Source organism: Peromyscus eremicus, chromosome 3, assembly GCF_949786415.1.
Source record: "Peromyscus eremicus chromosome 3, PerEre_H2_v1, whole genome shotgun sequence".
NCBI lineage: Eukaryota > Metazoa > Chordata > Mammalia > Rodentia > Cricetidae > Peromyscus > Peromyscus eremicus.
Genome location: NC_081418.1, coordinates 112,166,550 through 112,190,317, shown reverse-complemented (window position 1 = coordinate 112,190,317; position 23,768 = coordinate 112,166,550). Strand labels below are relative to the sequence as shown.

Sequence of the window (23,768 nt, the reverse complement as noted above, 5' to 3'; positions counted from 1 at the left end):
GTTTTATCAGGAGTTGTAATAATTACAGTTATGTGAAAATACAAAGTTTATTATAGTACTGACTTTCCTTAAAGCATAAATAGACTTCATTTAGTTTTAGCTTTGTGTCAGCAGGGACTCTGGTGTACATGCAGATTGATAGTGTATCTGAAATACTGAAGACTGGAGGTGTTACAAGGATCTAGCTTGATGCCTTACCTCCAGCAGGTGATTCACTAGAGGAAAACCAGGTCTTCCCTAAAATGTCCGTAGCCTCCAAGCAGGAGACCTTGTAGCCAAGTGAAAGCAAGACAATTTGATTTAACAGTGAGCACCTACCTCTCCCATTTGTGGCTTATGTAGCTTGATCCTGTTATTTCTCCTGTGGGGGGTATTCAGGGTCATTGATTGGCCCACCAGACTGATTTCAAGTGCCTGCAGTGATATTTTCACTTGAGAAAAGACGTTTAATGGGGAGCTTTTAGTGGGAGAAAGAATTCTACCGAGGAGATTAATGGGTCTATAAATTTAGAGACAGAGACAAAATACTGTCTTAAGGCAAATTAAACAAGGAGACTGGAGTTTCCTTTAGAAAATATTTCCCTGGCTTCTTGGAATTGTCCTAAGTTGAAGACCTCACCTCCTTCATGAGGACTCTCTCTTTGACAGCTACCTTAGGGAGTGAGCTTTTAATGGTCTACTTAAGTATTCTTGATTTATTCATTCATTCATTCATTCATTCATTCATTCATTTATTTATTTAGTCTCATTGCTGTATTTGAGGATTTTGCCTTGCTTGTTAGAGAAAAAGCTTGCTGATCCTGATCTAAAGATAGACAAGTTTTGATGGAATATGTGAAGAGACCATGGACTTATAGCTAGCTAGGTTACTAAGTCAGGTGCCACATGATGACATTTTGGTTAGTTACAGGCCAGCATTGCAATGGTGATCCCATAATGTTAGCAAGGAACTGAAGCAGTCTTCTTACCTGTTAACATCCTAGCCACCACACTAGAAATATAAATACTGTGTGTGGTAACCTAGTTACCTAGTAAGTAAGCAAGCCTACTACTACATTGCTGGTGACGTAAAAGTACGTCACACACATCTGGACACAATGCTTAAGACCTGACAGTGAATGAATAACTGAGATGTGTTGACAGGGTGGTCCTGGGCTGGCCTCAACCTTCTCCGTCCTCCTGCCTCTCCCCTGAAGTGTTGGTATTATGGGTGTGTGCCACTACATCTGACTTGGTTTAAATATTTACTGTAATTTTTATTGTATACTCACACTTGTTCACTAAAGCAGTGTGCTGTTATGCCAGCAGCAGCCTCACATCCGCTTAGTACACTTTGATTGTTTCTTTGTACTGAATTTAATGCTGTGTTACTTTGTTCCTTATGGGGCTGTGGAGATAAGGCTATAAAGTCACCACCACTGTACAACAGAGGTTCACAGATTATTTAGGTTTGTGTAAATGCATTGTGATGCTCATGCAACAATGAATGGCCTAACACATTCTCTGAACATAGAGACACATGATCATTAAGATTCATTTCTGGGTTTACTCTCTGATTCACCATTATTCTCTCCAGAGTAGATTTGATCGTAATGTATAACTTAGATATTGTCTCTCCAAGGCATCCGTCACTTGATAAAGTTATTGTACATTTGGGAGATAATAGGAGGTGTGTTTCCTGTATTAATTGTGTCTGTATTGTATTGATTAATGTATTACCCCAAATCAGTAATTGCAAGATAAGTGGTGTCTTTTGTAAGGGATCTGGGAGTGGCTTGATGAAGTTCTAACAGTGTCAGCCTCCTTCCTCATCTGAAGGCTTGATAATAGGGACTGGAGAAAGTATGGTGTTACTGAAGACCTTGGGCACTTAATAGCTGTTGGCAGGTATATAGGTCTTAGTTGCTCACCATGTGAGCCTGTCTATAAGGCTTTGTTAGGGTCTTTGGTGTGGCTGCCACATTCCTGCACATAGTCTTAATCAGTCATCCCTATTCTTAACTTGTTTTATGAAAATGGATGACTGCTAGGCCCAGCCTGAACAACATGGATGGGATCCACAGATCACACCTTCTGTTGTGCAGTTCTTGTCTGAGTTAATAGTTGTCATACTATATGTTGAGATTTCCGAGAGAGACCTCACTCAACCAAGTTAAGAACCAGCAAAGGAGGGGATTTGATTTGTGATAAGTGTTCCCTTTTTTCTTCCTGTTTGGTCACCTCATAGCACAAAGAGTAGATGTGTTCGAAGGACATGAGTCTAATCTTTTTCTGGGAAAAACACTGTAGATTCCCCTGTTTTTCTCCACTAACTCATGTGTTTACCTCCTATTTCTACATGAGTGGGTCCAGCATAGCAGAAGCAAATGCATGGCATTTGGAAGGGTATTTTTCCAAGATGACTGAGTTGTTTAGTAACAGCACTTTTGAAAAGGATAGATGATATTGATAGACTAGGTAATGTCAGCAACATTCCTGGAGCCTTCAGCTCAGCAGTAAACCTGTTTTAAATTAGGGGCTAACAAAGTACACCTCAAAACTTAATACAATAGCCTCTTATCTTTAAGGGACATGTTCCAATTCCCCTTTCCCCCCAAAAAGCGTGTGGTACCAAACTTCATATATTCCCCCCCCCCTCCCTCCCTCCCTCCCTCCCCCCCCCCCTCTCTCTCTCTCACACACACACACACACACACACACACACACACACACACACACACACACACAGTTTTTCTTTTATCCATTCAGTTATGTATACATACTTAGGATGAAGTTTAAGTTAGGCACAGTAAAATTAATAATAATACAAATTACAACAGTATATCATAGTAAAAGTTACTTAAAACTTGTGAATTGGTTATTTCTGGAACTTCTTATGTAGTGTTTTTGGATTATGACTAACTAAATGTTAGAAAGCAAAACTTTGGCTAAGGGGAGACTACTACGTAGTATTATGGGCCTTTTGTTTGCTTGCTTGCTTTTATTTGTGAGACAGGGTCTCACTTTGTATATCCCTGGCTGACTTAGAATTCAGAGTTCATCTTCCTCCCCAGAGTGTTGGGGACAAGTTCTCTCACTATGAAGCAGAACTTGGACTTGAGATTCTCCTGCCTTAGCCTCCCCAGCATTTTGATTGCAGTTGTGCACCATCACATCTGGTCTGGATAAGATTTTAAAGTCAGATTTATTTTCAGGGGGAATTATTTTAGGATAGAAGTAAATCAAATCGTACTCAGCCTGCCTGTTAAGATATGTTTGTTTCCTGTGTTTGGCTCATGAACTTGTGCTACATTTTAAAATCATCAGCATCTCAGTCAGAATTAGAAATAGAAGTGTGAGTCGTGTAGATAACCCTTCGATACCTGGTACAATGAAGAAAGTATGACAGACAGTTTAGCCTTAGAACATTGTGGAGTGCTTCAACTCTTCTGTGGTGAACTGGGAAAAGTTTTTAGGAGTTGGTCCTGTACTTTCCCATTAAGAGAGTGCAGGCACATCAGTGCTCAGACTCAGATTCTTGAGAACTCCTGGTTTTCTGTAAAACAGAAGTGTGTTCATCTGTGAAGGGGTTCAGGAGGTTCTTAGCATGAAGTGACAGTGACTTTAAAACCACTAAAAAGAGTATCCACTATGCCCTAGCCACTTTAACAGGCAATTTCCTACCATTGGTTCCTTAATGATGCTATATGCTATTACCCTGGAGCTGTGATATAAGATGTATAAATTCATTACTCTTGTTTAGTTAATGCAAACTTAAAGACATTTGGAACATTTTTTTAATACTATATTTAAAAACCATAAGATAAGAGAGGTCCATTGCTAGGCGATGGTGGCGCACGCCTTTAATCCCAGCACTCGGGAGGCAGAGGCAGACGGATCTCTGTGAGTTCGAGGCCAGCCTGGGCTACAGAGTGAGTTCCAGGATAGGCTCCAAAACTACACAGAGAGACCCTGTCTCAAAAAACCCAGGGGGGGGGAGAGGGAGGGGTCCAACATATAATTTAGAAGTTTATCCAACAGCCATTGAGGCTAATGCATGCTTCATTGTTCAGTCTGCAGCTCATGTAAGTATCATGGAGGTGACTGTAGCTCTAAAATTAAATTTGTTCCAACTGATCAAGATCCATTTTCTAATTTGTAGAAACATGCTTTTATCACCTGCCCACCAAAATACCTCCCATTCTGATCAACAACAGCTTCAATTGCTGATTCAGCTCTCACATTCTATAAATATCTATCCTGATTTTTCATCAGGAGCACGAAGAATCTCAGATGTCACACATTTCCCATTGCCTTATTTTTCACATTCGTCTTGGTTTCAATTTCCAAGTCTTTGTCAGTACTACTTTAGTGGAGGACACTAAGTATTTCAGTTAATGGATTTGAATCTGCTTCCTTGCATCCTGAGATTAACCCTTCTCTTTTGCATCACCTGCAAACATCTTGCTGCTCCACTTGCTGGTCGTCTCCACTGACAATGCAGTATTTAGCCCTTGCTCTTATTTCCCCAGCCCCTGGCCTTCCCAGAAGCCTTGTCTCACATACCACCTTGCCACCCATGTTAAGAAGGAAGGAGTTGCTGGGTTCCAGTGGAGATCTTGGTCTAGGTTCCTTGAGTCCGCCTCATAAGGAAAATCCCAGGGTAATTCATCTTTCTCTACAAGGAAAGTAGGTGGGGTGATGGCAGCTCCTTCCGTGTTTTCCTCTCCTTCCTCTTCCCTCTTCCCTCTCCTCATAATCTTCAGAATCTGGGTCTGTCTAGGTTGCCTTGAAAACACACTGACTTCATGCCTCTTTTTACACTTTTTTCTCTTCTGTTTCCTTCTGTCTTTCCACCTCCCACTTCCTCTGTTCATCTTCTCTGATGTCACACTGCCTTCTCATAATCATTAGAAAACATAGGCTCATTCATCAGCTGTATAGACCAGATTGGCCTCATGCCTGTGGCTGTCTTACCTCAGCCTCCTCAGTGATAGGATGACAGGTGTGCGGTAAACATTGTAATAGTTTAAGGCTTGTCTTTTGCATAATTGGGATATTTTTCCTATAGCATCAACCCTCTAAGACATTTGTCTGAAACTTGGAGGAAAATAGTTGGTTTCATTAACCCAGTTTTAAAATTTGACAATGCTTTATGAACAGACAAAAGTGTGTATGGGAAAGTTCTTTGCTTACTTCATTTGTTTCAGCATTGATTTCTCAGTTCTGTTGGAAGAGTAATGTAAGACAAGTATGTTTTCGGTTTTAACAGCTGGAGAAACTGAGACCCAGGGACTGTAGTTTCTTCTTATAGTTCATCTGTAAGCTGATAGACTAAAAGACTGTCCTTTGGTTTTCCTGATAACTATTACTGTCCCCACTAGAACATTTACAGCCAAAGCTGTTGGGTGGCCTTCTGTAATCCTAGTATACCAGCAGAAGACATAGAATTGTGAGACGCAGTCCCCCCAAAAAGCAAAAGAACTACATCAAGCACATTGCTGTCCTTTTACATCTTATTGTCAGGCGTTGAATCCATTGTTGAGGTCACTGAACCCCTTTGGATTTTGATTCTGTCATCTGAAGTGCTATCTCTTGTTATCTTTTCTTTCCTTGTTAGCCTGTGCCTAAATGAGTCAAGTGTTTTGTTTTTTAACAGAAACTTTTACTCTGCTTTCTGAGTATGTGAACTTCAGTTGCATTCTCTAGGCATATAAGCTTCTGGTTTACTTTTAACCTACAACAAGCCTGATGTAGTAGTGCATGATTGTAATCTCAGTCCTAAGAGGCAGACAGGAAGATCCAGGGGGAGTGCTGGTCAACCAGTGTAGCAGAATCAGTAAGAGAACCTGCCTGTGTCAGAAAATAAGGTGGAGAGCAGTAGAACTTGACACTGCCCATGACCTGCCTCATACATGTGCACACGATGGTGAGTGTGTGTAATTTAAGGTAGAAATGGCACTTAATTGCTCCTCACCCAGCTTTAAGTGTGAAATTGGCAGAAATTGGCAGTTGTCTTTGATCCTCACAAGTGCTGCAATGTTCTTGTGGAGCTATAATACTCAGAAACACAGTAGCTATCGAAGATTGCAGGTGAAAGGCAGATGAAGCTGCCTATGGAGACAGGAGGATGAGGGGTTCAGGGCTGGTTTGGGCTACATGAAACCATGTGTTCAAAATCTAAAACCCTATTTGGAAGCGCTGCGGTACACCCATGTGAATGGCTCAAATGAAAAAGACTGCTAGTACCCAGTGTTGCGGATGGAGAACCACCATAGTGTTCGTGCTGTGCCGAGAGAGTGTGTGAAATGGTATAATCCTCTTGAAAAAAGAATTGGCAGCTTATCAAAAAACTGGATATAGACTTGCCATAGATCTCTAGCTAGGAGAAATGAAAACATATGTCCACACAAAGATTTATAGTTGGTGCTCATTTCAGCTTTCTTCATTTTAGCTAAAACATGGAAAAGGCATAAATGTCTATCAAAGGGTAAACAGCAAGCACACTGCATGGACAAAGCTCAGAGGCCAAGCTCAGTGCAAGTAGATGTGCACTTGAGAAGTATATGCTATGTCATTCATGTGCATCAAACTGGAGGAAAGATGGATCTGATCCGTATATCAGAAAACATGTAGTCTCATGGAGCAGGGAAGAGAACTGTCTGGGAAAGAGCTACAAAAGATGGGAGATGGTAATCACGCTGTGTGCCTGTGGTACAACTTCTTGGACTGACTACATTGGAAACATAAAAGGCTAGTTGGCATGATGAAGCACACCTGGTCTCTCAGGTACTAGGAGGAAGAGCCTAAGAGCTTATGGCCAGCCTGGACAACATAGAAAGATTCCTTTCTCAGCCAGGCTGTGGAGGTGCACCCCTTTTAAGGGAGGCAGAGGCAGGCAGATCTCTGAGTTCGAGGACAGCCAGGGCTGTTACACAGAGAAACTCTGTCTTGAAAAACAATGACAACAAAAATGCCTCTCTTAATTTAAAACAAAACAAAACAAAAAACCTGAAAATGGTGCCCAAGTCAAGCAGACTGCAGCACCCACCCACTGTCTTTTGCCCTCTTTTGGCTGCTTTTGAATGGGTGGCAGCTGTTTAGGAATGAACAGTCTTGGAGCTATTGCTATCCTTTAGCCCTTAGCTGTAGAGAGACCGTTTCCTTTCATAACAGGCTATATGCTTTTCTAGGCACATGAACTGAATCTTGGCTTTTGAGTCCTTATTTCTGAGGAAAAAGCTCCACTTTCTGAGAGTTGTGGGGTTTTGTTGTTGTTGTTTGTTTGTTTGTTTGTTGTTTTTTCTCTATACCCAAGATTCTAGAAAGCATATTTTAGGGAGCAGTTCATATAACTGATAAACTGAGATCTATCCTTAGTTCCTTTGATATGTCTGCCTTTAGCTACATATTGTTTGATGATCAAGTGTGCCCTTGGAACACAGGATTCTCAGGCATTAAAACATTTGGTCAGTGCTGTGGATCAGTGCCTGTGATACAGACATTCAAATTCAAGCTCCTTGTTTACATGTACAAACCCTCAACCTCTTTCTGTTCGAGCTCATCTACCTGGAGGGGAAGGCTCATTTATCACCTTGTATACCAGCTTAGTGAGGGCTTTTTTACTTCTTCTGTAGGTGGTCTTTGAATGTATTGCTTTAAAATGTTGGATGATCCAGTGACCATTTAATATTTATTAACTTGTAGACTTTGGAACACGTTCTGAAGGATGGGGTTTGTTGAAAGGACACACGGCAAAAAAAGCTAGAACCTGTAATGGTAACATGAGATTTTTAAAAAACAATAAAACTTTATACCCCATGTGATAAACAAATTCATACTAATAGAAATCATAGAAAAAATACAATGCATATATGGGAAAGAATTCCAGTTGATAAAAGTGGAAGGGTCCAGGTCTAGAGGTGTAGGCCTGTAAGGAAGATTCCAAATCCCAAATCAACTGGGTCTGTGTAGCTATTTGAGGGGAATCCACATTAGATAGTTGCAGAAAGTTTGAGAAGAAACAGCATATTTGTAAAGTCCAGAATTTCTCCACCAAAGATGCAGCAAGTGCTCTTAACCACTGAGCCATCTTTCCAGCCCTGACCTAATGATATTTCTAGAAAGCAACTCTTTACAAGTTTCGTGGTCTTAAAATACTAAGAAGCTACCACAGGCAGGCAGAGAGAAAGAAGTGAAAGCAAAATGCGATATGAGGGCCTCATTTGGACCCCCAAACAGAAAAAAGAGGAGAATGGAGATGTTTAATATTTTAGCAGTTTTTGCAGAAAGGTCATTTATAAGACAAATCTTGAAGGTCTTATTGTTAAAAACAAACCTAGAGCCAGATGTTGAGGTGAATTCTGAAAGATGAGAGAAGTAGAACAAGCCACACCCAACCTCACCTCAACAACAACTCATCCAATCCTATTTCCACAATCCTCAGACTGAAAGCTTCTGAGTCCTCACCCGAATGGATCTCAGCTGAACTGCTGCTAAAAGCCTCAAAGCTTAAAAACCTCTAGTTCCTGGTCCTCATGCCTTATATACCTTTCTACTTCTTGCCATCGCTTCCTGGGATTAAAGACCTGTGTGCTTCCCAAACAAAGACATGAAATCTCAAGTGCTGGGATTAAAGGTGTGTGTCACCACGCCTGGCTGTATTCCTAGTGTTGCTTTGAACTCACAGAGATCCAGATGGATCTCTGCCTCCCAGTGATAGGATTAAAGGCGTGTGTGCCACTATTTTCTGGCCTCTCTGTCTAACCTAGTGACTGTTCTGTTCTCTCACCCCCAGATAATTTTACTAGGGGACACAATATATTGGAGGACACAGTGTATTACCACATTCATTGGTAGTTATTAAGGAGAGTTCTCGTACAGACTTTGAGTCACTTGTAGAGTATTGAAAATCCAAAGCCTGTTAGACACCATTAGATCAAGAATGAAAGTGGATTTGCTTTAATGTTAGAAGCAGGTACTTTATTAGAAGTAAATACTAAGTTGAAATGTTCTATCTAGATGATTACAGCCATATGTGCAATATAAGGTCATCCCAGTTTGTCCAAATACCCCTTTATATACATGAAGGGTTTAGCTAACATTGTGCAATTGGAGATCTTGTGGTGATGTAAGAATCCCACTTGAAGCCAGAGTATTTAACTTGTGATGGTGTGGTTTCTCTAATTAAAGTAAGCAAACTAACTTACTCATTGTACGATGCTTTGGTGTCTCTTCTCTCTCTCTCTCTCTCTCTCTCTCTCTCTCTCTCTATATATATATATATATATATATATATATATATATATATATATATATATATACACACACACACACACACACACACACACACACACACACACCTTTTACTTTGCCAGAGAAACAGATTTAACACTTCTGAAGGTCTTGAGCTTCCTAAGGTTTTTGTCCCTTGGCCCCAGATACTAAAAACTACAATGCTGTAGAACAGATTGCACAAGTCTTCTCTGGTCATGTGAGCAAAAGTGGGAATGTGCTTGAGCAGTTGGCATATTTGAGACTGGGAAGGTGGAGGATTGGAGCTTGTATCTCACCTAGTACAAAACTGTAAACTCTTTGCTTCCCTTTAAAAAATGGTTTGCAATTCTTTGCTTCCTTACCTTTTTGGGTTTGTTTGCTTTTGTTTGTTTGTCTTTTGTTTTGTTTTAGTTTTTCAAGACAAGATTTCTCTTCGTAGCCCTGGTTGTCCTGGAACTGGCTTTGTAGATCCACCTGCCTCTGCCTTCTGAGTGCTGGGAGTAAAAGGGTGCACCACCACCGCCCGCCTTCCTTAACCTTTCACTTGGATGTGTTCATTTTCCTTCTTAAGCTAATATGGTTTAGTGGAAAAGCATGAACTTGAGTCTACTCGAACTGGCCACATAATTTTTTGGTGTTTGGTTCCTTTAGTGACTTCAGAAAACTGAGAACTCTGAGACGTGGTTTATAGAAAGCTCAGCAGTGCACAGACCTCCTCATAGAACTCACTTTTCATTGAGAGCCCACAGTGTCCCAGGCAGGCTTTCTGCTAAGGAATAGCAACATAGAAGATGAGTTGTATATACAAAGGGCCTTAAAGAGTTCTGTTCTGAGACCCAAACAGACAGTTAAGTATAACATTGTAATGCAGAGATATGCTCCATGCTGTTGTATCATCTGCTTCTGCACCACTTTTTAGAGGACATAACACCTATAGAAGTAAGCACTGAGCTCCTGTCTGGAAACTATTAATTCAAAGCAGATTTGGGGGTAGAATGCAAAATTGAAATCAACACTGCCTTACAATTATTCTAGTAGAGAAACAAAAGTGTAAATTACGATGTGAAATGTTAAGCAGCAGGTATATGCCAGGGTGGATTGAAGTGGCGTCCTAAGACCTGGCTACAGGTTATTTGCCCAGAGAGATGAGGAAACAAGTGGTCTTGAGCTTGGGTGTATCTAAAAAGCTAAGGGATCGAAGGTAAGCAAACAGGTGGTGGAAGGTACCTTCCAAAAAATACAAAGTCCAGTGTAGTTGGACCTGTGTGAATGAGCGGTCTGGGTAAGGCAGTGTGGGGAGAGTTTCACAGACACAGAGAGTGTAAGTCCAGGAGTTTTAAGATTCCCTTTTATAAGCTCCAACTGTAGTTGAGGTTTTAAATGGTTTTTTATTTTAAGATTTATTTATTTTATGTATATGAGTTCTCTGTCTGTATATATGCCTTTTTATGTCAGAAGAGGGCATCAGATCCCACTATAGATGGTCATGAGCCACCATGTGGTTGCTGGGAATTGAACTCAGGACCTCTGGAAGAGCAGCCAGTGCTCTTAACCTCTGAGCCATCTCTCCAGCCCCTGTAGTTGAGGTTTTAAGCAGAGCGTTAATTACCAGTGATTTAGAAACTATTATGGCATGAGCATTTGATCATAAATGACCTTCTCGCAGCTAGTGCTTCCTTGTACTTAAGTTTGGGGGTAATTTTAAGGCTTTGATTTGAGAAATGTTGAAAAATGATACCTCAATAAATTCAGTTCAGCACTTCTCTTAACCATCACCTGCAGAAGGTAGTTGGGTGAGTATTAGACCTGGAATTGATAAATAGCTTTTTACATTTGTTTGAAGAATTACAGATTCTTTGTGTTTTATAAGTATTTTAATGAAATGAACTATAATTTCAAAATGGTTTCATAGATTTTAAATAGGGTCTTTGACAACTATGAAGTAATTTGCACAGCAGATTGGATTGCTTTAATGTTTTCTTTCTTGGAGGGAGACTTGATTTATCAAGTTTATTTGCATTTGAAACTGTATTTGCCTAGAGAGTTGTTGTCCTTGTGGTTTAGAAGGTGGTTTTGCATGCCTTTTGGAAGAAGGTGATTCTGGTCACATCCAACTCACGGTAGAGTGTTTGTAACATGATATAGCTGACTGTAAAGACAGGCTAAATGAGTTGCTGACAATGTAAGCTGCAAACCTGCCTGCGCCTCAAGAGCAAGCACTTCGTTTAGATGTGTTTATTAAATATTGAATGCAAGTATCCGAGCTAAAGGAAACTCAGTGATCATTTACTCCACTTCAATGTTTTCATCATCAAGGGAACAGAAGTTTGTCCAGATGACGTGTCTTACCCAAAATCACACAGTGCACTCCATCAGAGAGTGGGTCTTGGTCTGCCTCAGGTCAGGGGATATGATCCTGACCAAAGACTGAAAATGCCAAAGAAACCCATTGATCTTCAGAGAAAGGTTCTAGGTGGCCAGCAAGACGGCTCTGGGTAAGGACAGTTGCCACCAAGCCTAGCAAACTGAGGTCAATTCCCAGGACCCACATGGTGGGAAGGGAGAACCAGTTCCCTCAGGCTGTCTTCTGACCGCCACATACATGCCATGGCACAAACCACAAAAACAATTTTTAAAAGTATTTTTTAAACAACTTAGGAAACATTCTTCCACATGAGACCTTCTATTTTTATATGTCTTATCCATGGACTTTCTTTCTTTGTTTTTGTTCTGTTTTGTTTTTCAAGACAGGGTTTCTCTGTGTACCCCCTGGCTGTCCTGGAACTCACTCAGATCTGCCTGCCTCTACGTTTGAAGGTAAGAGTTCATCTGAATGTTTCTGCAGGTTGCCTTCTCAACAGTGGGACTGCCTGTGGCACAGCATACTTGCATAGTGAAATGCTTGACCAGAGCAGCCCTTATTCTCTTTAAAAATAGTAAGAGCCCCCAAGGAGCTTTGGTTGTCTTGGTTATATCACTATGAAATTTTCATATCAGAATTTTTTATATTGGTGCTTTTTTGTTTTGTTTTGTTTGTTTTTGAAACAGTCTCTCTATATAGCTCTGCATGTCCTGGAACTTAAAGAGATCTTGCCTCTGTTTCCCTAGTGCTGTGACGCCCAGCTGTACTGTGTTACACCACGCTTTCCGTGTTCCTTGTAAGACAACAGGAGAAAAGTGTTTAATTCAATAGTTGGTGTTAGACTCGGGAGGATGGTTTTATAGAGCATGGTGGCTTTCTTGAGTCTGGTGAGAAAGAATAATCTAGAATAGGACTACGACTTCTTTAGGCTACCTAGTTGCTCATTCAGGAAGCCAAAAAATTTGAAGGATTGTTTTGTGGGAATAGGAACTGCTATTTAGTACTAAAAGATTTCTTAAGGAGGAAAGCCGAGAAATCAATGATACCTGATAAGGTATGGCCACACTGAAATGTGGTGGAGGTTTTAAATTTCCCTTGTGTGAAGGTAGCTGGTTTTAATACAAAGTTGTCATAAGTCATATACGTTCCTTGGTCATGAAACAGGATTAAATCAGCAGAAAACAAGTTGTACTGGTTAAGAAGCTAGGGCCATTCATGTGTGGTGGGTGATGCTGCTGGCATGGACAGCTTAGCACATTGCCTTATAGGTAGATTTAGGAATCATCCCGACGTGTTTATGTCTTAGCTGTTTACAATTAGAATTTAAGTTATTTTATAGAGACTAGTTCAAACAAAGATCAATTATTTAGCTCAGTGTGGCTTTAACCAGGCACTTTTGCAAAGAAAAATAACTTTGATTTATAAAATTGTATTTGCAAAAGCATATTTGGTCTGTCCAGTGCCCTGATGTTGAAAGTACTACCATTCCTGTCTTCTGGTGAGACTTTCATCTACAAGAGGTAGGAAGAATAGCTACACATAAATGTCTAGGCTGGGCATATACATGTTTATGGAATCAAGGGGGAAAAATCAGTGCTTCTCATAGGGATGCCTTAATATGAGAGACCATTTTAGGCTTTCATTTTCCTTGGGTCATGAAATTGCTCCTTACACTAGAAATACTGGGTGGGATGGGGGGTGGTTAGTTTGTAGCAAGTATTTGAACTAAAGAAAATAATAAATTGTCACTGTGGAGGGTTTGGGTGGGGAAGAACAAGTGGTGGGTTGCTTATAAGGTCAATTAAGGACATCATTGAGCCATACATACAACATTTAGAACACAGCAGTTATTTTCAAATAACACAGTGCTTTTAGAAGCTGGGTCAATTTTCATGGTAATAATTGAATACTATGCTAATTAGTCTTAATTCCTTTTGGCTTGTATAACACAGCACATCACTGTCTGCCCACACACTGTTGTGCCTATGCTAGGATGAATGGGCCATCATTTATTCTCTGTATATATAGATTTTTTGTCCTGTCCATAATGAAGCTTGTTGGCCTGTGCTAAAGAATTGCAGTGTATTTGCTGACGTGTGAGTGCCTGACATTGGCACAAGTGTTTAAACATCTTACCTGTTGGCTGCAGCATTTGAGTAGTGCAGCAGGCTGTCCTTGTCAGGAGTCCTGCATCCTGGAGAAGCCAGAGAACTACAGCAGGGAGCTGGAAGCTGTGCTCTTAGCTGCTCTGCCCATAGCCAGGCCTTCACAAGTGGTTTGAGATGCAGGAGCTCCCTTTCTGTCCATCTCTGCTTCTCCCTCTAGGACTATATTAGCACACATGCCTTGTACCCAAACAGACAGCGTCTCTGATGTCCATGATACATCTCTGCCCACACCCTCCCCTCCCCCAAGCTCTTACCACCTCGGCCTGGGAAATGCAATGCTGACAGCCTGTAGTCCTTTCATCTTTGCAGACCTGATTTGTGGGAGTGGCTGAGCTGAAGGTCAGTAGAGTGGAGACTGCACCATGCCTCATTCTCCTTTGCCTCTACCTGCAGGGGTTATTTATTTGTTCCTCCCCCCCCCCTTCTCCCCAAGACAAGAGTTTCTTTGTGTAGTCCTGGCTGGCCTTGAACTCAGATCCTCCTGCTCCTGTTCCTACTCCTGCCTCTGCCTCCTGAGTGCTGGGATTAAAGGCATGTGTCACCACCACCTGGCTGTTTATTTCCTCTTTTTACCTGGCATTGAGATATAAAGTGTAGCCTAGTAAAAGACATCACAAAACTTTATTGGGGTTCTAGCATGTGGCCCCTCGGCGCTTTTGGTTCTGTGTCTGGCTTAATTGAAAGGATCCTCAGATCATGGTACTTTCTGTACATACCAAGGCCTCCTGTAACTCAGCTGGCCTCAAAATTTATTAGGTTTAACAGCAGGGATCAAATGCAGGGAAAACACACTACACTCCAGCACTGAAATTCCTTTTGACACCCGAGTGTAGGTTAAAGTATATGATTTATACTGTTTGATAATAATCCCTGTAAACAGCTGGGTTTTGTTCCTTTGGTGTCTATGAAATGCTTTCATATTGTCTTTGTATTTGCAGCTATATTCCTCTTTGGAGGAACATGTTAGGTAGGGCTGCTTCATTGTTAAAACTGACAGCACCTTTTCACCTAAAGGCTTAGACTCAGTGCAGACATCTAGAGCAGTGGTTCTCAACCTGTAGGTTGAGACCCCTTTGGGGTTGAGTGGCCCTTTCACAAGGTTTGAATATCATTTTTACATCACAATTCATTCATAACAGTAGCAAAATTACAGTTATGAAGTAGCAATGAAAATGATTTTATGGTTGGGCGTCACCACATCATGAACTGCATTAAAGGGTCACAGCATTGTGAAGGTTGAGAACCACCAATAGAGATGTTGTGACTTAATCTAACCTCACTTGGAGAACTGTACTTTCAGGGAACTGGTTTCCTGATCAAGGCCTTTGTTGCTGGAGGCTGATAGACATTCTCTAAGGTTGTACCTCTACTGGAACTATAAGTATCTGTCCCCATGTCGTGTCTTTTCAAGGGGTGCTCCTTTAACCATGTTTGCTTAACAGTCCCAGTGAGGAATAGCGGAACTACGGGACAAGGCAGTGCTGTGAAGGGGAAGGTTATGCTCTTCCAGGTCCTCTGCTTAGGACTTGCGCTCTGGTCAACTCTGCTGTGTTCTAGCAGCCTGTCGCTTCACTTTGCTAAGAACCCATTTGAATATTCCCATTTGAGGTTTGGAGCATTGATTCTTCTTGAATGTCTAGCTAGGGAAATTTTATATTAGTATTAAAGGAATCTTGTCTCATCCAAGCTTCAGTGGTCAGTTGTAGTCAGCCATGGTCAATAACATTTCACTCCAACCATCGCTAACCTGACAGGTCATCCCCTTGCCCAGTATTCCTCGCTGGATGGTCCACTTGCCTTGTAATAGTTTGGGGCCTACCTCACTTAAGAGATCTGTTATGTGGCTGCAGAGGAGGGCTTGCTGTCTATAGAAACATTAGCTAGCATTCCTTCCCCCTAGTTTGGGTCTATGAATGGTCCTGCATTGTAAAAGTGTTGGCACTACTTAGAAGTTATACACAACAGTGGTGAGAGAGCCCATGAGAGAGCCTGTGTCAGCTGGAGATTGGTGCAGGCATAACTGTTATGACACAGTCAATGTATCACTTGTCTGAGGTTTTTTTTCCACAGTGATTTCATCCCCTTGGGAGTTTTATGAACCACAGTTACCTTTTATTGCCCTGTATGTGTTGTCCATGCCAATCACAGCTGCAGGGGAGCAGGCCCAGTTGGAATAATTAGATTGAAGAGTGAATGTCACACTTCTAATTTCATTCTCTTTTCAGGGGATTACCAGTGTCCCTTTAATAAAACCAGATTAGCCCTCTGCAGCGGAAGTATTTGAAAGCTGTCAGTATATTCGTGACAGCTCAAAAGAAGTGTTTGTAGCACTCTTATAACGTGTTGGATGATGCACAGGGCTGTGTGCATATGTATCACAAGTGCATGTGATGTCTCCTTTTGAAGGCTATGCACACAACGTTGAAACAATGTGGAGTAATGTCTGAAACAATGTAGAGTAATGTCGGTAAGAAGTGCGAACACAGCCACTGATGCTCTATCTCTCTCATGTTGACTGTTGTAGGAAACCACGCATCAATTCTCAGCTGGTGGCACAGCAGGTGGCACAGCAGTACGCCACTCCACCTCCCCCGAAGAAGGAGAAGAAGGAGAAGGTAGAAAAGCCCGACAAAGAGAAACCTGATAAAGACAAGGACATCAGCCCCAGTGTCACCAAGAAAAACACCAACAAGAAAACAAAGTAAGTTTCTGGGTACTAAATACAATGTACTCATTTACACCGGGGTCAGAGATTTTTCAATGATGACTTAATTTTATTTCTCTGGGTCTTTGCTTTACCCCCTAGACCAAAGTCTGATATTCTGAAAGATCCTCCTAGTGAAGCTAACAGTATACAGTCTGCTAACGCTACAACAAAGACCAGCGAAACGAATCACACCTCAAGGTACTATGAAACTGGAGTGAACTACTAAGTTGTTGATTTAATCATAATCAAAAGCCTAAGGTTACGGCATACTTAGAGATTTTAGAGATTTGGGGGTTGGGGGTGGGGGGTGGAACGAGGAGCTAGAAGTAAGGCTAGTACAGAAAGAACAGAAGAGGGTCGTCGTCTATGATCAAAAGTTCTGCTAGCTGATGGTCATTTCTCTTATTGATAAAGTGGTCAGCATGCCTGCAGCTAATGGGCAGCATTGCTTCTGTGGTGGTCCGTGGTGTGTATAGGTCCCTGGGCACAAGCTTGTGGGAAGGCTTGTGTTGATGTCACTCCCTAAGCGCTTCCCTTGGCATGTTTCAGGCCCCGGCTGAAGAATGTGGACAGGAGCACCGCACAGCAGTTGGCCGTAACTGTGGGCAACGTCACCGTCATTATCACAGACTTTAAAGAAAAGACTCGATCCTCCTCTACATCCTCCTCCACAGTGACCTCCAGTGCAGGGTCAGAACAGCAGAACCAGAGCAGCTCGGGGTCAGAGAGCACAGACAAAGGCTCCTCCCGCTCCTCCACGCCAAAGGGCGACATGTCAGCAGTAAATGATGAATCTTTCTGAAATTGCACATGGAATTGTGAAACTATGAATCAGGGTATGAGATTCAAACCCTCCACCTGCCCATGCTGCTTGCACCCTGGAGAGTCTTCTGTGGACGACCTTGTAGTGATGCTACCAGGAGAGGTTCTGCTTGCTGTGGGCATCTGGCCACCAAGGAATTTCGTACCCTGACAGTTCCTCTTGACACTTTTATGTATTCCATTGTTTTATATGATTTTCCTAACAATCATTTATAATTGGATGTGCTCCTGAATCTACTTTTTATATAAAAAAAAATCTGCTGTGCACAATTTTCCATGTACATTACAACTGGTTTTCTGTTTCTGTTTTGTTGAAGAGGGTTGGGAGGGGGGGAGGGAACTTTTATTTATTGTGTTCACAGACTCCATCCTGTCAGCATATCCTCTTAAATTTAGTTCTTTCTTCCAGCTATACTCTGTACTATCAGTTTTGATATAACTATATATATAAATATAAAATTATATATAAAGGGTTATTTGAAACCAATCCATGGCAACGCTGGTGCTTGATACACTGTGAAGTGAATACAACATTGAACAGTTGACACAGAAATGGGACAGTCCCTTCTATGAAAGTGCTGAAATGTAATTCAAATCAGTCTTACATGAAGTATGTTCCAACCTACATGGGAACTTGACTCTCTCATCTGTCTTTAAGAGTACTGGATGATATAAAAAATATATTTTTTAAACAACGTGATCTCAAATTTAAAGACTGCTCCAGATAGCCTGCATTTGCGATGGGATAATTGACAAATCACAAGTGGTTCAGTTGGAGGGCTTTGACCATTCGGAAGTAACAAAACTAGCTCCAGAATGCCAAGTATTCATGTAAATTACGGTTACATGTTAACATTACTGTTCTTATTAAGCACTCATGAAAATATGGTGTTCTGTATCTCGAATTCCGGCCTTTTTCCAGACCTCTGCTCATGCCTGAGGCACATCAGCAGCTGTCTCTAGTTGTAGGGTTGCAGTAGTGCATTTTTAATCCATGCCATCTAGGGAAGCAGCCCTGTGTCTACTTCCCCTGTGACACTGCAGTGGTGGATTTTGTGACCATGGTCTGTTTGCCACTCCACCCCACCCCTACCCTCAAGCCCTCACCCTACTAATGCAGTTGTTAGTTTGTCTTCTTAAAACCTGCTAAACAGTGGTTGTCGACCACACATCCAGACCTGACACAGACCTTCCAGTTTCTGGTGTCATTTCTCAGCTCCTTGTGGGGGAAAGGACTGCAGGGGTACACGGGCAAGTTGTAGGGAAAGCTCACATCCCAGGAGAGTGAACGGGCAGTCTCTGTCTTCTCAACAGAGATGGCTTGACTGAACTCAAGTTTCTTTTCACTTTTTACCATTTTGGGGGGCGGGGATAATTGAAGACCACTAATAACAATTTATCGCCCCATTTCCTCCCAAATTTGGGTGGTTCTGCTGTGCTCTTAGATTCAGGGTATCTCTCCTACCTGACTTTACCTTCATATCCGCTGAGTTTGTAGTACTTCAGTCACTGTAAGCATGAGAAGGCGGTGGTAACCTCTTTTATTTGATCACACTCTAAGGACTCATGGGAGAGTGTGTAAGGAAACACCACCTCTTGGTGTTAACCGGGTTTGCTTAATAATAGAGCTAATTTCTATCTGTGGAGGCAACAAGTTAAGAACATATTAACAGCTTGAATTGAGTAGCCAACAGGAACGGTTCCATTCACATTTACATTAAAACCAGTCATTTGATGCGCCGTGGTCTACGTTCTGTCCACAAAGGCAGTGCTATTTGTCGCTGGGCTCCTGTTCTCAGAAGCATGGACAATGCTCCCCTCTTTTTAAAACAGTGCTTGTGTCTGGGATGCAAGCTGTACTTACCTTTTTAAATACCTTTTTAAAGTATTTATTAATGAACCAAAGGAAATCAGGTGCTTTCTGTAAGCATCAGAATATATAATACATAGTGATTTGACTATGAATTTTAAATCCACATTTTAATATTAGTGGGGTATTGCAAAGACATTCCTTCTAAAGTTTTAATATTCCTTTTATTAAGGGTCTCAGGGAGGGTTAATTAGTCAGCCATATTTATTTTCCAGAGGTGTAAGGAATTGCTAAGTTTTTTAATTAACTTTTTAAAAAAAAAATGAAATGCCACCAAATTCATGTGGATTGCACTGCTCTTTGAACCAATAAGTGTTGGTATGCACTTTGTTCAGAAACACTGTGTACTTTTTCAAAACGAGTTTCATGTAAAGTGATTGGACCCCCTAGATTAGTGGGAAAGGCTGATTTACCAGCTCCTCATAGGCTACTAATTCATTCATGGCCCGTGTCTTGGTTCTTCAGTTTTGCCTCCGTGATAAATTAATGAGGAGAGGGGAAGGGAGGAAAGGCTTCAGAACAAGTGGAGTGAACTTGCCTTGAGGGAGAAACTGCAGCTGGCAGTGGCAGAGTCTAAGCAATCAGATGTTCCCGGCCGCCCGGTTGCTGCTGTCACAGGCTCTGTTGAGGCTCTTTTGGGGTGGAGGAGAGGTGCTACACAATGACATCCTCAGGCATGCATTCTGGAAATGGAATTCCTAGTAGCTTCCTGCATCTACAGTTTGCCCTACTATAGTACTCAGTAGGTAAAAAACACTAGTGTAGCTTACAAAGAGACATTAAGAGGACCAGAAATACTTGGTATTCAGTGGCACAGGAAGCATATTAAAACAAAAAGCACAGTGTTAAGGCTTGCAAGTTTCCCGTATGTTTAGTACATGATTTTCACACTCGTGCGCACACGCACAGAGCTGACCGAACTTGCTCTGCCCAAGTCATGCAGTTGGGAGAAAAAAAAAGATATCTTGATACCCACGAAAATATTTCAATCGAAACTTTTCAGTTTGGATCTGGATACTTCAGAACATTGGCGGAAGCTTCTGTGAGTTTAGCTCCACTAAGATGTCTCGCCTGCCTTATCAAGATCATTCTCAGTCTGCATTTTTAAGCTACCATATCTTAAATTATTGAGAATTTATTAATTGCTGAATATATAATAACCTTTGCTTGTATGTTACTGAAAATGGTTTAAGAGCCAACCTTTAGAGTGTGACAATGGAGCTGAACAGTTTCTAACGCGCAAGCAGTTCTGTTCTTGTGTATGACTTGTAACCTTAATTTACTGTGTAAAGATGGTTACATTATTTCCTTAGCTTTGTTTGTTGGAGACAGATAGCGAATGCTTGTTAAGTATGTCAGAACATAATCTTCCCTTGTGAACTTTTGTTAATGTCTTATACGAGCTCTATTTTCCATTTGCCCAGAAAGATGGCTTGTATAATGCTTTGGAAGTTTCTGCTCCGTCCGTCTTAGAGCTGACAGTCTGTTAGGTTTGTTTTCTCTTCATGCTAAAGTGTCGGTGGTTTTGTGAACTGGTCAGAAATTCACAGGTCTTAAATGTTTGGGGGAAATTTATATTGGACACTGCTCTTTGTCTAGCAAATAAAAGATGTTAATATATTCCTGTTATTGGCATGTGCACGACTATGTTATTAGAAGCCACTTTATCATTTTCCTGCTTTAAATAGAAATGTCTATTTATGAATTCTGCTTGTAGTTTTTTCACAAATAAAATAGTAAAATTTACATTGGAGATGATTATTTTTGTTGTTCCATAGACTTCAGCCCTTAGAAAAGCCTAGTTTCAACCCCCCCCCCGCCCGCCCCCCCCCCCACGCTTGTGGGATGTTTCCAGTGGGAATAGAAAGCGTAGTTCCTTCAGTACTTGAGTTACCACAAGCTGGTGTTATTTTGAGTGTTTTAGTGTATAGACCACAAACGTAATACAGGAGAGAACTGAGCCAAAACATCAAACTTTGGAAGAAAATGATTGTGTCTCTGCTCCTTTCAGCTAGGCTGTGGTGATCCAAAGGAGGGAACTGGAGCTGTCCTCCAGCCGTTGAAAGCCCTCCGACAGACAACCCCTGCTCTTGCCAGAGCCCATTAAGCCTGTTGTGAGCAGATGGAGTGAAACACCTTGTCTGGCCCACAAGCCCTGCAGCAAGGCTGGCTCCTTCCCTGCTGCTGCTTGTGGCCTGCCTTTGAGGATTCATCCTGAGGACACCTTGTCTGGTTCTGTGCTTGAGCTGGCACTAAAAGAAAGTGCAAGTGGGAGTCTTGGTTGTTGAAGAAATGCTTTCTCAATGGTCCCTGTCTGCATTTCATCGCTGTTGGGAAGGTTTCAAGGGCACAGAGTAAATGGTGTTGGTGTTGCTGGTGTTTGTCCCGGGACATCTTAGGTGCAGAAAAGTGCTCTGTTCTCCCCATGCTTTTGGTGGTACTTGTAGGCCCTTCGTGGGGATCCCACTGGTGGTAGTACTGGGAGCACTTGGGAGGATGGAACCTCCCATGTGATGTGTGAACACTGGACATCCAAAAGAGTAGATTATTAACCGCATTGTCTGAGAGGCCTTCACTGTCCAGACCTGAGAACTGCTTGCAGGTGTGACCTCAGTGTGATTAGAGGCACTTGCTGAAGGAATTGCGCAAGGCCAGAATGATGTTTGTGCCTGGACAGCCAACCCTTGCCTGGAGCAAAGGAAACCTGCTGCACCTTCGCCTGGACCCTGGCACTCAATCACGGAAGTGAAAGCTGGTAACTTCGGCCAAGTCCTGTTTGCTAGTTGTTGATGGAAGCCAAGGCCTGCTCTGCCTGCCCAGTGGAAGGAGACGATTAGTTTTACAGGAAAGTCTCTGATGTTTCTAGAAAAACCATAGGCCACACCTGGGGATACAAGCCACTGTGGGGCCTAGGCAGACAGTGTAGTGAAAGATAGGCATTAATCAAAGTGGGGTGGGGGTCGGCCAGGCTTCACTTTCGATCATGCATTCACAGGTTGCTAGGGGTGAACAGTGAGGTGGAGAGGACAGTAGACTTGGGGAAGGCCTACTGTGCAGATGCTTTCCTAGATAGCCCTGTGTTTGGTGTTTGGGGGTTGAACATAAACAGGGCCTTGCACATGCCAGGTGAGCTCTACTACTACTGTGTCCTAGACCTTTTTTAGTTTTATTTTTGAGATGGCTTCCCCAAGTTTTCCAGGCAAATCTTGAACTTTTGGTCCTCCTGCCCTGGCCTCCAGAGTAGCTAGGACTGCAGGCTTTCACCACCAGACCTGGATGTAGGGGTGCCTTTGCCCTAGACCTGCAGGGCAAGCACACAGGCTGCTGCAGCTTCATACCATGGGCTCGTACCAGACATCACTAGTTGGTCACTAGCCCTTTATTCTTTAAAGCTGAATCTAGAACCAGACTTCTAACACAAACGTTGATATCCCATCCCCCGCCTCACATAGAGCCCATTTGTTATTCCTGCCAAGAATAGAACTCACTCAAAACATTTGAATCAACATTTAAGTAATGGAAGCTAGGCATCCAAGGAGGAGGTCAGCTGAGAGGCTTGGAGGTGTCAGGGAGGAAGAGACTACCTAGAACCTCACTCTTCAAAGAATCTGGCTCCTTGCAGAACATTGCCAGATTGGAAGGTTCCTTGTACTGCGAGCCCTGCAGCCTGAAGAGCAACCCTGAACTCCTGATCCAAGGACCTTGCAGTCCTGAGTGCCACCGTGTAGTCTAGACCGGGACCTACCCAGGCTCCATCCCCCCCACCCTGTTCTGTCTCAGCCATAAATCACAAGCCAGATCAACGAATGGATGTTACTCCTGGAAGTGACAGGATATACTTGAGAGATGGAGCTGAGCGAGACTCACCTCCAGGAACTGGGTGTCTTGGGCCAGTCAGCCTCACAGGTGTGTAGTCCTTGCTAAGACAGGCGGAACATGCACTCCAGACATGCCTTGGTCTCTTGCCAGGTGAGGAGCAGATGCCCTGAGAAGTGGCTGTTGAACCCTCTCTAGTAAGAGGAGATTTCTCTTCCTGAATTTGCGTTCTTCTGTTCACTGATAACGAGTTTGTTTTCCGGTTGGTTTTTTGTGCTTCTTAGCTGGTACTATTTTTTCCTGGCCCAGAGGCAGCACCAGTTGATTACAGGGCACGGATAAATAAGTGAAATCCCGGGGTGGTGTTGACAGCTGCTCTGTGGCTAGTGATGTACCCAGTGTGGCTTTCCGTTAAAGTCTGAGTTTTCAGTGATGTTCATTTTTATCTGTTAGTTTGTTTGGTTGTCAATTTTATTCCATGGTTAATTTTTTTTTTTTTTTTTACTAGTATATTTGCTGAACTAAGCAATGGGTTTTGTAATGACTTTTTGGGGGCACTTTTAAAACGCCTTTAATCCCAGCACTAGAGAGGCAGATCTCTGAAAGTTCGAGCCCAGCCTGGTCTACAGAGTAAGTTCCAGGACAACCAAGGATATACAGAGAAACCCTGTCTCAACCCCTCCCCCCCCAAAAAAAAAAATCAGTTTTTGGAAGTTTCTTGTATAGACTGTTTGTTGTGATACCTATCAGCCCCCCATCTTCTCTTAT

At 42.2% G+C, this 23,768-nt stretch overlaps 1 protein-coding gene and 1 pseudogene across 1 annotated transcript in view; one reads left to right on the top strand and one right to left on the bottom strand.

The window, feature by feature from the left end:
• Rybp (RING1 and YY1 binding protein) overlaps positions 1–20,930 on the top strand; it is a 53,235-nt gene extending 32,305 nt beyond the window's left edge. Inside the window, exons 3-5 of the mRNA XM_059258283.1 lie at positions 16,310–16,486; positions 16,592–16,690; positions 17,042–20,930. Of these exons, the coding sequence (XP_059114266.1) occupies positions 16,310–16,486; positions 16,592–16,690; positions 17,042–17,294 (529 nt within the window). The 3' untranslated portion in view covers positions 17,295–20,930. The remainder of the gene's footprint in view (positions 1–16,309; positions 16,487–16,591; positions 16,691–17,041) is intronic.
• On the bottom strand, positions 4,117–4,939 carry LOC131905567 (splicing factor 45-like; annotated as a pseudogene).
• Positions 20,931–23,768: the final 2,838 nt, after the last annotated feature.